Source organism: Sinocyclocheilus rhinocerous, unplaced genomic scaffold (genome assembly GCF_001515625.1).
Source record: "Sinocyclocheilus rhinocerous isolate Xijiao unplaced genomic scaffold, SAMN03320098_v1.1 scaffold848, whole genome shotgun sequence".
In the NCBI taxonomy this organism is placed as follows: Eukaryota; Metazoa; Chordata; class Actinopteri; order Cypriniformes; family Cyprinidae; genus Sinocyclocheilus; species Sinocyclocheilus rhinocerous.
Genome location: NW_015664186.1, coordinates 577,321 through 593,951, shown reverse-complemented (window position 1 = coordinate 593,951; position 16,631 = coordinate 577,321). Strand labels below are relative to the sequence as shown.

The 16,631-nt window shown below is 37.1% G+C and overlaps 2 protein-coding genes across 3 annotated transcripts; both read left to right on the top strand.

The window, feature by feature from the left end:
* Positions 1–961: 961 nt before the first annotated feature.
* On the top strand, positions 962–6,152 carry LOC107729833 (tetraspanin-33-like). Of its 2 annotated transcripts, XM_016540537.1 has the most exons (8): positions 962–1,366; positions 3,405–3,459; positions 4,012–4,139; positions 4,403–4,477; positions 4,857–4,952; positions 5,040–5,168; positions 5,429–5,590; positions 5,773–6,152. In XM_016540537.1, the coding sequence occupies exons 1-8, from the start codon at positions 1,283–1,285 to the stop codon at positions 5,872–5,874; spliced, it is 831 nt and encodes a 276-aa protein (XP_016396023.1). In that variant the 5' UTR covers positions 962–1,282; the 3' UTR covers positions 5,875–6,152. The 2 variants fall into 2 exon arrangements, with proteins under 2 accessions (XP_016396023.1, XP_016396024.1); XM_016540538.1 differs by lacking the exon at positions 5,429–5,590 and having other exon boundaries at positions 963–1,366.
* Positions 6,153–8,734: 2,582 nt separating this feature from the next.
* Positions 8,735–15,399, top strand: LOC107729864 (smoothened homolog). The gene is made up of 12 exons (XM_016540582.1): positions 8,735–9,387; positions 10,442–10,650; positions 10,724–10,933; positions 11,075–11,247; positions 11,461–11,680; positions 11,768–11,891; positions 11,991–12,083; positions 12,504–12,612; positions 12,774–12,959; positions 13,123–13,271; positions 13,441–13,575; positions 13,729–15,399. Exons 1-12 carry the CDS (start codon positions 9,123–9,125, stop codon positions 14,322–14,324), a joined length of 2,469 nt encoding a protein of 822 aa, XP_016396068.1. The 5' UTR covers positions 8,735–9,122; the 3' UTR covers positions 14,325–15,399.
* Positions 15,400–16,631: the final 1,232 nt, after the last annotated feature.

Sequence of the window (16,631 nt, the reverse complement as noted above, 5' to 3'; positions counted from 1 at the left end):
GATTTTGGCCAAGTGTATTAAACGGCATGAAAAACTAAGCGCCCATATAGCTACAATAAATGTTATAACCTGTACGTTTATGAAAGCGTATAATGCGATGCTCTTGCTGCCTCAGATGCGGCCATTGTAATGACAGACAAAACACAGATCTCCGTCATTCGCTGGTCAAAAACCTTGTTAACTCCATTTGAGCTTGATTTTCATAAAATGTTAAGTGCAAGTGTCTGATAAAGCCACATACCAACTCTGACGACGCAGTGTTTAATTATTATTATATATATACAAAAAAGCTTTTTCCTTTTCTATGTTTTATATTTCAGTGCTTAGTAATGTGCACTAAGCTTTGTTTGTTGGATGTTTGCTTTAAGTGATAGGCCAGGTAAGTGAAATTATATTATCTTGCTGTATGTGTGTCGTTTTCTTTAAGTTTTCTGACTAAAAGCAAACAAAAAGCCATTTTAAAGTGGTTAAATAATGATAATAATAATCGGCAGGGATCCCCAGACCAATACAATTAGTGTGCCTCCTCTATTTTAAAACCCACGAGCCACCACTGTTAATAAGTACACAAATGTCTTCAATAAGACAGACTGGAAACCATAATTAGGGTTTTACAAATATTTAACCAATGAAAAGCATTCAAAAGAGCTTGTCACTAAACTTTTTAACGCTATGGATCCTCAAACTGTCAGCAAAACTGCTTAACGTCACCCTGCTTCCATTCAACAGACCAATACAATTAGTGTGCCTCCTCTATTTTAAAACCCACGAGCCGCCACTGTGGTTTTGAGAAACGCCGCCACTGTTAGGGGTCTCCAGGAGGGGTCAGCACCTCCATATAAATTTAATATGAGGATAACTAGTTCATCATGTGTATACAGTGAACATATGTTTATAGAATACTACAGAGTTGTATGTTTTGCTAGGTCGCACCTTACAAAATATTCAAAGGCTCTCACAGGTGACTCAGATAGAGGAAAAGAAGAAAGGAAACGCCCACTTGTGCTCCTGGCGCACATGCGAGGGGTGTTCGGCTTTCTCCGAGCTCATTGACTGCTAAATCAGGAAATGCCTTTTAAGACAACAAGCCCAGATTCAATGTGATCGATGCGTTCTTTTGATTTTAGTCGCTCGCGGGTGTTTAATAATCATCGAGAGACTTGACGAGTCGTTTTAGAAAGAGCCGAGCGAATGATTTGATTCTGCAGAATGAACATCAAGACAGATAAAGTTAGGTGAACGCTGAAGGTTTGTAAGTGAGAGACATCACACACCTTTGATCATGCCAAGAACGAAAAGCGACGAGTTCTCTTTCGTCAGTCCAGCTGTGAAATATTTACTTTTCTTCTTCAACATGATATTTTGGGTAAGTGTTGCTCATTATATTATTTTATTATATTATAAATTTAATAAACATTAAAACATATATATATATATTCTTTTCAAATATAACTTAATATATAATTTATATATATATAAATAAATAAATATATATATATACATATATAAACTTGATATATTAGACACAAATGATAAATAATAATTTTTAACACTTTTTAAATATGCACACTATATATTCTATTACATTATCCACAGAAAATATAAATGATTTGTATACTCTTGAGTTTTTTATATATAAGAACAAATAAATTAAATGCTGTTTATGTAGAGTTGTCTCCTCTTCACATGATGTAGTTTAATGATTAACGTTTTACCAAATGACTTTTGAAACTCCTACTTTTTAATGCAAAACTACGAAGCAAGCTTTGCATATATACAAACAGAATTAATGTACTTAGTTGTCTTCCAGACTGAATGATGGTCAAATGAGTCTAACAGTGTTTTAAAAGCAACTTGACCTGTATTCATAAAGACTGACATGCTTTCGTGGAGTTTAGTATGAACAAACACTGAAAACATCACCCATGGGCATGTCTCAACACCAATGTGTATTACTGCACCACCGGCTAGATTCTCAGAATACCTCGAAAAACACAGAACAGTTCGTGACACACAGTACAGGAGCCTAACCTGTTTGATCTTGACTTTATATACTGAGAAACACTTGGGGAACTTCCTGCATTTTACCACAATAAATTGGGCCTGCTGTGTGATAAGATCTCGCTAGAATAATAATGAGTTCATATTAGACCTCATCAACAAAACCCTCTTTTGTGAAGTTCTTGATACTGCCAGTTTACGTTCCCAAACTTTTTAAAACTTGTGGCTGTTGCTAAGCAGCGGGTCTCATTGATTCATATGCTGATAGAGCGATGCAGGGTGTTTGGATGAGTGGGGGCCCCATGCTTTCTTTTATTTGTTGCCCTGTAGCATTTACTGAATAATAGACCTAAATGAATAACGCCTCTTCAGAGGGAGAATCAGACACCCAAAATATTTAAAACAGGCTTTGATACTTCAGATATTTTGCAGAAAGGCATCAAAATTACTATGAACTTTCTAACAATTCATATGGACACCATGAGTTGATTTAAGTTAAGGTCTGTTGATTAGAGTGCATTACATGCTTGCTGGTGCAAATATGCACATGCAAATACCTAAGGAGATTTCATGCTGAAAGCCTCAAGAACAACTTACTATAGTTTTAACTATAATGCAGTGTAATACTGAGCATTTGACTACTGGGTCTCAATGCACTGTACAAAAAGGCACCAAATCATCTTTTTTCAGTGTGTTGATGCACATCTGCACTCCTTTTAGTGGTACAAAGCTATATAGAACAGCAATTCACCTTTGTGAAACTGAAAAGTAATGCAGTATTGTAGTCGTTTGAATACAGGAAATGTTCAAACATATGCAAACTTGCAACTTAGATCAGCGCACAGGAGAGATTGTTTCCTTCCTCTTATAGTGTATAGGACAGTTTGGTTTCAGAAATTATTAACGATGAAAAAAAAAACGATGTGGAGTTTTGTAGTAATCCGATAGCTGTGTCAGTGAAAGGGGGCTACATTATGTCAGACAAACTGGGACTTTTTGTTGTGTGCGAAACAGAAAGTGAATGAACCTTAAAGCTCCGCTTCTTTTTATAGAGTTCTTCTTATAGAGTTTATATTCTTCTCATGAACTTTCACAAATACTGATGCTGTATATAGTGTAAGTACATACAAACTTGGCCTTGGTCAGGTTTTTTCACAATACAGTTTGAGGTGAGCAACAGGCCCCTCACTAAACAGTGACCTTAAACTTGACAATAAGAGTATTTACTTTACTTATTCAAGCCATTTACACACTCAAGTCCTTTTTTATTTAGGAAAACTGATGAATACGAATTTGTTCCTGCCACACCCTGAAGAGGAATGACAATGGCATTAGAATCATCCTGTGTTTTTGTACAACATCTGTTTTAACATAAAGACTCACAGCTTATCTTTGTGTTATAGGTAATCGCACTGATCCTTATATCTATTGGAGTTTATTCCAGGATAGTTAAACACGGTAAGTGTGTACCACTGGACAGCAGAACAGGGTTTATATCCTCAGATATCTGTATTTGTGTAGCTTTCTTCCTAGGCGTTGAAGCTACTTTATATGGTGATGCTGCTAACATATGCAGTTTTTCCACAACAAAGCGTAAAAGCGGCAAGTAAGCTACAGAAAATGAGCTTATAAATGTTATATCACAGACTAACTTCGTTTAATGAATATAAAAGCAAAGATTTTGTAGCTTGCTTCAAGTTGTAGCCATATCATGAAAGATATTCACAAATAAAGGTTCAGGAAGTCTGATATGGCAGTCACCTGGGACTCATACTGACACCTAGTGGTTGTAAAGGAGCATTGTGTAAAAGCAGTAGTTTTCAGTAACCAGTGCTTTTGTAGAAAGTCGGCCATTAATAATTTAATCCACATTAATATAGGGGTTACAGAGATAAAGTGAATCTTTTATAGATCAAATTGTGTATATACTGTGTTATAGATAACGTTTATCTATCCATAGTGCCACAAAAACTGTCCATCTATCTGATATGTCTCTGTTTTACTCTACAGAGACAGCGCTGGCCTGTCTGACGGTGGATCCTGCTCTGTTATTGATGATAGTGGGCATTCTCATGTTCTTCATCACGTTCTGCGGCTGTGTGGGTTCTCTGAGGGAGAACATATGCTTACTGCAGACAGTAAGTCAGTAATAAAGCCAGCTGCCTGATCAGAATTGTTACGTCAGGACAGGACCGTTCCAGATTATATGTATAATTTGTGTTTTTGAATCCGCAAAGTATCTAGAATGTGCCCGATATAACAGTCTTGGTACAATTTTAGTCAGGACTGAAATAGCTCTTAGTGGAGATAAAACTACATACAGCTTCAAACAAGGTGCATTTTACATAGAAAACGTGAAGTACAAAGCAAATCCTAATAGCAACCTTTAATTCCCTTGCAGTTCTGCATCGTCTTGACTATCATCTTTCTGCTGCAGCTAGTGGCTGGTGTTCTGGGTTTTGTCTTCTCAGACAAGGTAAAAATCATCATGAATCAGATTAGTATGCTAATGCCAATGCTACAAGCCAGATTATATCCATTTTGTAGAGCTAATGTGAACTTGGGTTGTAATTACTCAAGTAGCCAACGCTAATTTAATTCTTTAATTTGTTTGATTTACCTTTAATTAGTCAGATTACAGTATAGTATTTTAGTGCACTATTAAATCCCCCCGTCTTTGTGAAGGCTTTGTATAGACAGGCATAAGTACACTATTTAAAGGAGTCTGAACATGCTATAACAAAACCCACTGTCACAAACTTTCTGGATTTCTAGTTCACACAGTGCGCCCTCTACTGTCTGTCACCTGACTATTCTAATAATCCAACATTTTCAATTAAATTGATCCTCTACAGGCACCTGGCAAAGTAACAGAAATGGTTGACAGCGCCATCAAGCATTACAGGGATGATATAGATCTTCAGAACCTCATTGACTATGGGCAAAAACAGGTCAGGGTTATGTATACATACATGTACAATACATCATAATAGTCTGTAGTAGTTGATAATTATGTTTTTGCTTTATGATATGATCAGTTTAACTGCTGTGGGGGGATCTCTTACTTGGACTGGTCTCAGAACATATACTTCAATTGTTCAAAAGAGAACCCAAGCAGAGAGCGCTGCTCTGTGCCCTTCTCCTGCTGCCTGATCTCCAAAGAGGAGGTGAGAAAAGGCTCCAAAAAGAATGTTTGCACTTTGAATTACAATTTTTATTATGTATGTAATATATTTAACTATATGAAAATGTAATTTAATCATTAAGTAAATAAATAAATTAAATATTATATTTTATTATAATGTTATAAATTAATTATTAATATATTAAATCTAATTAATAATGCTGTAATATATTATACATATATTATTAATGTATTAAATGTCCCTTCCCCTAATACCACTTTGCCTTTTTTCGGTTTTGTCAGACTGTTATAAATACCATGTGTGGTCATGGGGTGCAGCAGCTGGAATATCTCGCAGCTGGTGCCTTCATTAACACCAATGGCTGCATTGATAAAGTGGTGAACTGGGTCCACAGTAACCTGTTTCTGTTGGGAGGCATCGCACTGGGCCTGGCCATCCCACAGGTACCTCCTGACATGGAATAAGCAGGCAATCTGCTTAAAATGATAAATTACACAAATTATCTAAATAATATAAAAGGTCATCGTGGGTCACCTTAGATTTCGTCCGATCTTAAACTGGCTACTTTAAGCATCTAAATTTAGATTTAGTTTGAACTGACAGCTTGATCTCTTCTCTTTTTCAGTTGGTTGGGATCCTTCTCTCTCAGATCCTTATTAATCAAATCCAGGATCAGATTAAACTACAGAATTACAACAAACAACATCGCTCAGACCCCTGGAGCTGAAACTCAAAATGGTTTTATAGAAAGCTTGGAAACTCGTTGCTGCCTGAAGTGACTGACATGGACTGGATTCTGAATAAGGAGAACTGGGCTTAAGAACAGGCAACCAAGACACATTTTCATATGTAAGGTCATTTGTATGATGTTTTAGAAACCAGAATATTTGTAGGAATAGTGTAAGACAAACTGAAGATCAAGAGGTCAATAAAACTATTTTGGGATATTTTATGAGCACAAAATGTTTTTTTAAGGAGTGTGATCTTAGTAAAGGATGGTTCAAACTAGTTTAATGTGATATTTATTGATTTCCAGTATGGACATTTTTAAAAACAAACTTTGTGTTGGAAGATATTATAAACATCTGAGATTAAATAGAAATGAAAATATTTTTATTCACCATGTATTTTGCCTTAAAAATTCACTTTAACATGTCTAAACAGTCATATGTGCTTCTTAATTTCCAGATTATTTCAGCTCATATTATTTTTTAAGTATTATTTCAAAGAATATATTTTTAATAAGCACAAAACATTTAAAGAGCATTGGTTTTATTACAACATAACTCACTCCATGGCATTTGGCTGTATTCTTTCTGGAATGACTCCCCCATCAACAAAATCTGGCCATAAAAAATCTGCTTATAGTCTGTGCTTGAGTTGTGCCAGAGATTCAAGTGTTTACTTCGCTGTTTATACTCAGACAGTGGTGAGGGTCCTCCTTCCGTTTGGACAATATCATGTTCATTAAGTGGATCTCAATGGATACAAATAAAAATTAATTTTACTGTTTCTGTTGTGTTTTATTCATCCCTTTTTATTAAAAAGGTAAATATAAATAAAAATATTTTAAAAATATAAATATTTATCATTCTCATTATTATTAATATTAATGAATGTTTATCTTTTATTTGAACCCAAAAAATATATTTTTTATAATTAATAATTTTTTATATTTTATTTTTACAGAAGGAAACTAGTTTTCTGTTTTACTATTATTGTTATTACTAAAAAATACATGTCACATATTATAACAGAAGGAAACTTTTTAGTTTTTGTTATTATTATGGCATTATAGAGATGCAAATACACAAACAAACAATTTTCCCCATTTCATATTCAATACAATATCTCCATTTTCAAATAATTCACCTGCAGGACATATTCCAAGGCTGTAATCTGACAACTGAGTTTTACTGAGTTGCACATGGATGCTCAGGTTTTTTTATTGGTGGTAAGTTTAAGTCTAACATGCGTTACAAAGATGCATTCATAGACATGGGAGCAAATGCATACAAGGTGTAGTGAAAACAAGAGTGCAATGTACTGTGAGCAGCCGAGTGCTGGTAACTCATGAAGCCTTTATCCAAAACTCATTTGGAAATCCAAACACAGAGTGTGGCAGACACCTTTAGTTTGTAAATGTTATTAAAAAGCCAGTATGGCCCAAAAAAAAAGGAAAAAGAAAATGTATGTAGAATTTATTTATTAACACCACAGCAGATGTATTTTATGTCAATGTATAGGAAAGCAATAGACTGTGTGTGTGTGTGTGTGTAGAGAGATTGAGGGAGGTAGACGTTTTAGGCCAGGCTCTCCCATTTAGAGCTTGAGTGTGTTTGTGTGTGGTCCCTGGTCTGTGCCTTTCTCTGACTCATTCTACAGTGGCCATGTTAGACGGGCTTTTTAAGAAGGCCCTGTGTTAATCCTCAGCATAGTTTACCAACCACATCGACACCAACAAGTGCTGCTGTCTAAATCTGATATACCAAACTACTCAAAGTTTATTCCATAAACGATTAAATGAGATAAACTCAGTCATGAATCACAATCACTGTAAACACAATGCAAAGTGTGCTAAAGGTACTTCACCAAAATAAAAGTGAGTCTACACCGCAAGGTTTCATTCAGATTGACACTGTGAAAATGTTGAAAGTACTTTTTGTATTACTGTGCATTATTTTTAATATTGCATGTTAGTTTATATTGTGTATCCCGTAGATTGCATTCTTCATCACACGACTGTAGAGATTTTTTTTTTTTACCATCATTGCATCTGTGTATACAATGAATTGCCAACATCCTGTTCCTCTCCTCAAGTGCGGGGCCCGGTGCGGCCGCACCAACTGAACCCCCCTAAGGACGGCCCTGCTTATGAGATAAGTCATATTTAGATAAAAAGTTGAAATTATGACATAAGTGTAATCAAATAATTGTGATATAAAACATTAAAAACATAATGACTATATGGCATTAATATGGTTTAAGTATGACCTTTTTATTATGTTGCAGAAAAGGCAAAATGCCCAAAAATATTAAAAAGTGAAAGCTATATAGTAAATGATTTTTTTAAATTAGAAAATTATTCTCATGTAGAAGAAATAAAGGCAAATATCAAAATGCAGAGGTTAAATACGATAAGATAAGACATGAGGGCAGGCATGAGTGAAGCATGTAAATATTATGTAGGCTGGCATGGATTGCTTTTCCCCAGCATGAGGGGGATGGGAGCAGAAGTTTTTGTTATTTGTGTGTGTGTGTTTGTGTGTGCACCCCTCCTTGTGCATACCAGAGTCTGGGAAAAAAACGGATTCTTGTGAAAGTGAAAGACATTTTAGGACCACTATATCTCAGGTCTCCGTCCGATGAGCAGATGAGTTTTGACAAAATTTCTCGCACTCTGGTTTTGCTGTAAACTGGGGGACGCGCTACTCGGCTCAAGGGGGACGGAGCGCTCAGCCCCGGGATCAAGTTACAGTCCCAGTCCCAGACTTTTCAAGGCAAATTTTTTTTCCTCCATCACAAACGTGGGGGATGGTGAACGCTATTTGGCCCGGGATCAAGTTACAGTCCCAGTCCCAGACTTTTCAAGGCAAAATTTTTTTCCTCCATCACAAACGTGGGGGATGGTGAACGCTATTTGGTTTCTTCAAACTTTTTAAAGTAACGAAAAACTGAGCTGGGGTAAGCTTTGTGCTGGAATTTAAAACGCAACATTTGTTTACAACTTTTACGCACCGCATTTGTACGATGCCGAGATTTTCAATAGTATGTGAGAGAGAAAGGAGGCATAAAAAACTTTGGAATCGGAAGAAAAGACATTTCTTTTAAAGTCTAAAATGTCGAATCAGGGCTCTAGGAAATATCCACACTTTGACTTGGTTTGAAACCTTCAAGCGCATCGCGCACGAGTGGAGATCGACAGTTTATTTGGAAACATTTGATGAAACATCGCTACATTGTTGGGTCTCCAAGATGTCCTCCAAGCGCCTCTGCTCCATTGTTGGAGGCGTTTGGATGCTTTGGATCTGGGCAGCAACCTCTATAATCACTCAGGCGGTTATCTTGCACCCAAATGAAACGGTATTCAACGACTTTTGCAAGAAATCGACAGCTTGTGAAGTACTAAAATACAATACGTGCCTTGGTTCACCTTTGCCGTACACGCACACATCTCTGATTCTGGCTGAAGACTCAGAAACTCAAGAGGAAGCCTTGGAGAAATTGGCCATGTGGTCTGGTAAGTTACTATTTTATTATGTAATACAAAATTATTATTATTATTATTGTATGTTCCCCTTTAGAGACAATTAAATTATTTTAGTTACTGTAAGCCTGAATAAAATCATTTTAATTATTAACGTTTTTTGATTGTATGTCAGTTTTGTATTGTTGAATATTGCTGAATACATTATGTTTCCAATGCAATTCACATGCAAATTGGTTGGAGTAAAATAAATGTTTTGCAGAACATAAAAAATATTAACTTTTTGCCCTAATGATTTTGGCGTTAATATTAATCAAAGTTAATTATTATAAATTATTATATGACAAAATACAGTTTTACATGACTTTTGTGTGTTATTAATGCCATCATGTTCTTAATTTTCACAACAGCCCCATAATTAGCAATTCTCCTCCTTTCTCTCACATTCACACCTTGTCCCAAAGTTTCTTGTATTGTTCCTGAAAGTCCATTGCCCATGGGCCGTTTCCTATAAAAATGAAAAAGAAAACTACTGTACCAAGTCTTTAAATAGCCACTGGATGTAGTTGAACTTTATAATCTGATTTAATTCTGTAAATGTTATTTTGACAAACCATCAGGACATTAACCAGACAGCCAGTGAGAATTAGACACTATTTTCTCAGATAATTAAAGGGGTCATATGATGCGATTTCAATTTTTCCTTTCTCTTTGAAGTGTTACAAGCTCTTGGTGCATAAAGAAGATCTGTAAAGTTGCAAAGACTAAAGTCTCAAATCCAAAGAGATATTCTTTATAAAAGTTAAGAGTCAACCACGCCTGCCTAAAACGGCTCGTTCTAACACGCCCCCACATACCTACGTCACGATGTGGGAAGATTTGCATAACACAGCCCAAATGTTGACGCGTTTCAGAAAGGCGGGGCATAGAGGAGAAACAATAATGTACAGTATGTGGAAAATAATGTGTTTTTTCAACCTTAAACTGCATAAACACATTTCATTACACCAAATACACAAAATAATGTTATTTTTAGCAACATCATATGACCCCTTTAATGTCTAATCTCCCAATCTCTTGCGCTCAGGGTTGAGAAATGCTCCTCGCTGTTGGGCCATCATTCAGCCGTTGCTGTGTGCTGTTTACATGCCAAAATGCGAGAATGGAAAGGTCGAACTGCCCAGCCAGCACCTGTGCCAAGCTACACGCAAACCTTGCAGTATTGTGGAGAGGGAGAGGGGCTGGCCCAACTTCCTCAAGTGTGAAAACAAGGAGCAGTTCCCTAAGGGTTGCCAGGTAAGTCATCCATTAGCATACGCCCAAAAAGTTTGATCTGGATTGCACATGATGTGACCAAATTGACTTTCAGAATGAGGTCCAGAAGATCAAATTCAACACTTCAGGACAGTGTGAGGCTCCCTTGGTCAAAACTGACATCCAGGCAAGTTGGTACAAGGACGTGGAAGGTTGTGGGATCCAGTGCAACAATCCCCTGTTCACGGAAGATGAGCACTCGGACATGCATAACTACATTGCCATCTTCGGCTCCATCACTCTCCTATGTACATTCTTTACGCTGGTAGGTGAACCGGCGAAGACGGGATTTCATAGTCTTGGGCTGGCTGACTTCCTGGTGTGCAGTATTTCTGACAGAAAGTAGTTCAAGTTTGGGCTGCAATCTTTAATTATTGATGTTATTCCTGCTTACAATTTCCCACAGGCCACATTTCTCGCCGACTGGAAGAATTCCAACCGTTACCCCGCTGTGATCCTCTTTTACGTCAATGTATGTTTCTTTATCGGAAGTATTGGATGGCTCGCTCAGTTCATGGATGGAGCCCGCAAGGAGATTGTGTGCAAAAGCGACGACACTATGCGGCTTGGAGAGCCATCGTAAGTATGAAGCCAGCGGAAAATCCACCTTCCAAAACATTGCATTACATTAAATTAGAGTTACGCTGCATATTACAAATACTGACTGTCAGGAACATTTGATAGCCAAGAAAAGTAATTGGACCAAACAATAAAAATTATTTGACTTACCAGATATATTTCAGATGAATTAGTATGAATAATGCCGATTTTCCATTGGTTATTTTTCTCTAGATCCACCGAGACGCTGTCATGCGTGATTATCTTCATCATTGTGTATTATTCTCTAATGTCTGGGGTCATTTGGTTTGTTATGCTCACTTATGCCTGGCACACATCGTTTAAAGCCCTGGGAACCACCCATCTACCTCTGTCTGGAAAAACATCCTATTTTCACCTGGTCACATGGTCTATTCCTTTCATACTGACAGTTGCTATACTGGCCATTGCAGAGGTGAGGCTGCTTTTGTCATTTTTTTTGTATTGTTAATATCAGCGTATTCACAGTGGTTTAATTTTGACACTATGAAATATTCCACAGGTGGATGGAGATTCAGTTAGCGGCATTTGCTTTGTTGGCTATAAGAACTACAGATACCGTGCAGGGTTTGTTCTGGCTCCTATCGGGGTGGTCCTTGTCGTTGGTGGCTATTTCCTGATACGAGGTGAGAGAGATATTTTCATTCTGTTGTGTTTAACAGTAGCGCATGGCATAAAGAGATGGTTTTATCCGTGTGGATTTATACAAGACTCTTGTTTTCCAGGGGTTATGACATTGTTTTCCATTAAAAGTAACCATCCGGGGCTGCTCAGTGAAAAAGCTGCTAGTAAAATCAATGAAACCATGCTGAGGCTTGGTAAGTTTTGGATTCCTCTTTAAAATTATGCAAATTATACAGCATGAAAAGCTTTCATTAAGAACAAAATGAAATCCACCCCAAGTACTGAAGTGTTTTAATTTAAAATACAACCCATCTGGCAATAGAAATGTCAGTAATAAAGGTGTACTACAAGTACTTATACTGCAGCTATTGTAATAACATTATGCTATTATGATATATATTCTCCACAAACAATGCAACACAAGTGTGTGTGTGTGTGTATGTGAGTTGAGTGGATAGAGTAAATATTCGTATTAAACATCCACTATATATAATATAGTTTGTTTGTGAATAATATCTTTAGAGATTATTCACTCTTGATGTAAATTCTGTGAATCTTTGACTTGTTCATTCATCTAAGAATGAGCAAATTCCATTTATTTTTCCATTTCTCAGGTATATTTGGATTCTTAGCCTTTGGTTTTGTTTTCATCACATTCGGCTGCCATTTCTATGACTTTTTCAACCAAGCTGAGTGGGAAAAAAGCTTCAGGGAATATGTACTGTGAGTCTTTTTCTTCTATCGTCTAGCTTTTCTAGACAAAGTAGCATTTTATAGACATGGGGAACATGTGAGCTACATTATCTACCATACATTGTGTTATGGTTGTGATACTGTAGAGGGCTACCCATGCTGTCATGTAACAAATCTAGTTTTTAATACAGATGTGAGGCTAATGTCACCATAGCTCACCAGACCAACAAGCCGATCCCAGAGTGTGCCATCAAGAACAGGCCTAGTCTGCTGGTGGAGAAGATCAACCTCTTCTCAATGTTCGGTACAGGCATTGCAATGAGCACATGGGTCTGGACGAAGGCCACCATCCTTATCTGGAAACGCACCTGGTTCAGGTAGGTAACAAACATACAATCAAAATAAGTTTTTGATGAATTAAAATAATGTTATATTTTATGTAGTACATAATACAAATCTATTATTGACATTATTTAACATTTTGTGTGTTGTAATAAATAAAAAATAAGTTGAATATTAAGCATTTTCTCTCAATCTAAGAATCATTGGAAGAAGTGACGATGAGCCGAAACGCATTAAGAAGAGTAAAATGATTGCCAAGGCATTCTCAAAGCGAAAAGAACTGCAGAAGGATCCAGAGAAAGAGCTGTCCTTCAGCATGCACACCGTTTCTCATGAGGGACCTGTGGGTAAGCACCTCCTCCTATATTCTAAAGATAATTTTCTCAACTTTTAGGAGTACACTAACACATAGATGGCCTCAAAGCTAAAAGGTCAATCAGTCACATTTGAAAGTGTTGTTGCTCCCTATATTAGACACAAATAACTAACATTTAATTTATTTAACCCTTTGCACAGCGGGTATCAACTTTGACCTGAATGAGCCGTCAATGGAAATGTCTTCTGCGTGGGCCCAACATGTGACCAAGATGGTGGCTAGAAGAGGGGCAATTTTACCACAGGATATCTCAGTGACGCCCACCGGAACACCTGGTTAGTACTCTAGTTCTTAAATAATTGATAAATATATCATCAATAGTTAACTGTAACTGATGACCAATAGTAGCAGGTTTGTATAATTTAACAACAACAATAGTAATAATGATAAATAATTTACTATAATAATTAAATGCATTTTCCCTACAGTTCCGCCTCCAGAGGAAAGAAACAAACTTTGGATGGTTGAAGCAGAAATTTCTCCTGAAATGATGAAAAGAAAGAAGAAGAAGAAAAAGAGAAGGAAGGAAATACGGCCAACGGGTCCTACAGCGGACGAAGGGAAGACTGCCTACCACCGGAGGGAGTTTGGCCCCTGCTCAGTCCCCCGTCTCCCAAAACTTCCAGGTCACCAGAGTCTGTTGGCTAACCTGTGGGAGCAGCAGCAACAGCGGCAGGAGGAACAGGATATGCTACCTGGAGCCTTCCCTGAATTCAGGCCTTCATGTCCTCTTCCTTACCAGGAGAGATATGGTGGTTTGGGATATTTATGCAATAAACCCTCCAGCCTCCCCCTTGCCAATCCCCTGATGCTAAGAGATAGCATGCAAGATGATTCAGATGGCTTCCAGCAATCATCATGGAAACCTAATGGGGTTTTCCGGCACCTTGGGAAGGAAGCATCCGTGATGGGTGCTGGCAGGACTGCTGTTGTGCCACGGGCCGATGGCAGGAGGGGTGTACCAATACACTCCAGAACAAATCTTATGGAGGCTGAGCTACTGGATGCTGACTCAGATTTTTAAATCTTTGGAGTTGTTGGTGCTCATTTTGCGCTGTGAAAGGTGCTGCATACTCATGCCAAACAATGAACCTGAAGCAGAAGTGGGTTCGAACTGCTGTGCCAGCTCTGCTTGTCTAAAGGATAATACTTTTTTATGCAACTCTCATGATAATGAGAATTATGAACTGGATTTATGAAACATTATTAAAGAGTCATAAAAACATTTGTGCCTTCGACATGGATTTTGTAACATCCCACATGTGATTGTGGTGACAATACATATTGTTCAGTTTGCTAGCTGGGCTAATATGACATCATTTTGATTCCTTTCTATGTTTGGAACAGGTTAGTGTGTAAAGGGGCTTCATTTAGGAATGCCACATAATTTGGATCTTAGCTTAAAGGGGAATTGTGTAATTTCTGCAGCACTGGAGTTACCAAACGGAATCACAAAAGTATGAATATTGACTATTTTCAAACAGGTTTCCCCATCTGCTATTGGTCAGTCAGACATGCCATTGGTTGAGCCAATTATGCTGTGTTGATGTTCAAACAAGCATAGTGTACGAATCAGTGTGCAAATGGCTTATTTAAAGTTGTCCCGACATTAAATTGGGATAGGTAAAAGTATGTTTAACATGGAGTAACACCAGCTTGTAGTGGGCCTATAGTCTGTAATATGATCACTGGTATGAAAAAAATACACAGTCTGTAGTCTGTACTGTATCTGTTGGAAAACCTCACAATTAAACATCCTTGGCCACACCTTTATAGACATAAAGAAAAGTAACTGACAAAAGTGCTATTTTTTCAGAAAAAGAGAATTTATTCAGCTATTATTGTTACTTTTTTGTTTGGAAAAATTGCCTGGTGCAATCACAAACAAGTCCACCTCTCTCATTCAAAGAGTAAGAGAACATAAAGGGCATTGTTTTTGTTTGTTTAAAAATTGTAGCTCAAAATGCCAATGGTTATGTAAGATTCTGTTTCCATTGACAATTATCTCTGTACAGTGCTATTACAAAAACTATTTTTCTACTTTATATTGTTTTTTTCACCTGTTTTATTTTATATTATTTTAAACTGTACATAATTAAGATCACATTTTTGTTTCTTACACCTATTGGAGTGATTTTTGCTTCATACACATTTGGATTTGCTTATCGGTGTGAATTTTGTTTGAAATTTTAAGCTTATTTACAATTTTTATTATTTTTCTTTTTCAACTTGGATCATTGTTAGTATCTGTGGCAATATTAGCAAAAAAGCAGCTGTGCCGCATTTTTCTGACAATTTGAAGCTGTCCTTCAAGAATGTATTTTTAGAAAAAAGTGTTTAATGAAGATGCTTGCGCTCTGTGACTGCGATGATATCTGTTTTTTTCCCATCACTGTTGCTGTTATTCCCTCATAAGAGCTGGTCTGTCCTTATCAATACTATTTTATGTCAGTATTTTAATGTGTGTGTGTGATCTTTGCTGTTTTCCTGCCGGAGTCTCATTCCATTGTATATATTTTTTTATATTGACATGCCATTAATGAATAAAATGTACTGAAACAGAGTAAAACTAAAGGATTCAGATTATAAAATGATTATAAAATGTTGAATGCTTCAAGGTAACTGAGGTGATTATTTTCGGTCCATCAGAAAATATGAAAGCCCTAAATCTTGACCTAGGACCTTTATCGGCTTTTAGGTCTTCACAGGTACGGAATCTGGGTCTTCTTTTAGATGACTCGCTAAAATTCGATAAGCAAATTTCTACTGTGATTGGGTCCAGTTTTCATCAACTCCGTACACTAGCAAAAATTAAACACTTTCTCACTGACAAGACTTTGGAGATGGCGGTTCATGCCTTTATTACATCGCGTCTCGATTATTGTAACTCTTTATACTGTGGCATATCTAAAACTCAAATTGCCCGTCTTCAAGTGGTCCAGAACGCTGCCTCTAGATTCCTTTTAAAAAAGAAAAAAAGGGATCACGTCACTCCGCTCTTGAAGACCCTTCATTGGTTGCCTGTTCAGTTTAGAATACATTTTAAAATCTTATTATTTGTTTTTAAATCTCTGCACAATCAAGCACCCGTTTATTTATCTGAATTGCTGCATCAGTATATCCCCTCGAGAAGTCTAAGATCTTGCGACCAGAACCTTCTTGTAATTCCGCATACCAGACTCAAGCGTAGAGGTGACCGTGCCTTCTCAGTAATTGGGCCTCGTCTTTGGAATGATTTGCCAGTGGAGATCAGAACGGCCCGTAGCCTGTCTATCTTTAAGTCTCTTTTAAAAACCCATTTGTTTTCATTGGCCTATTAGGACTATATTCT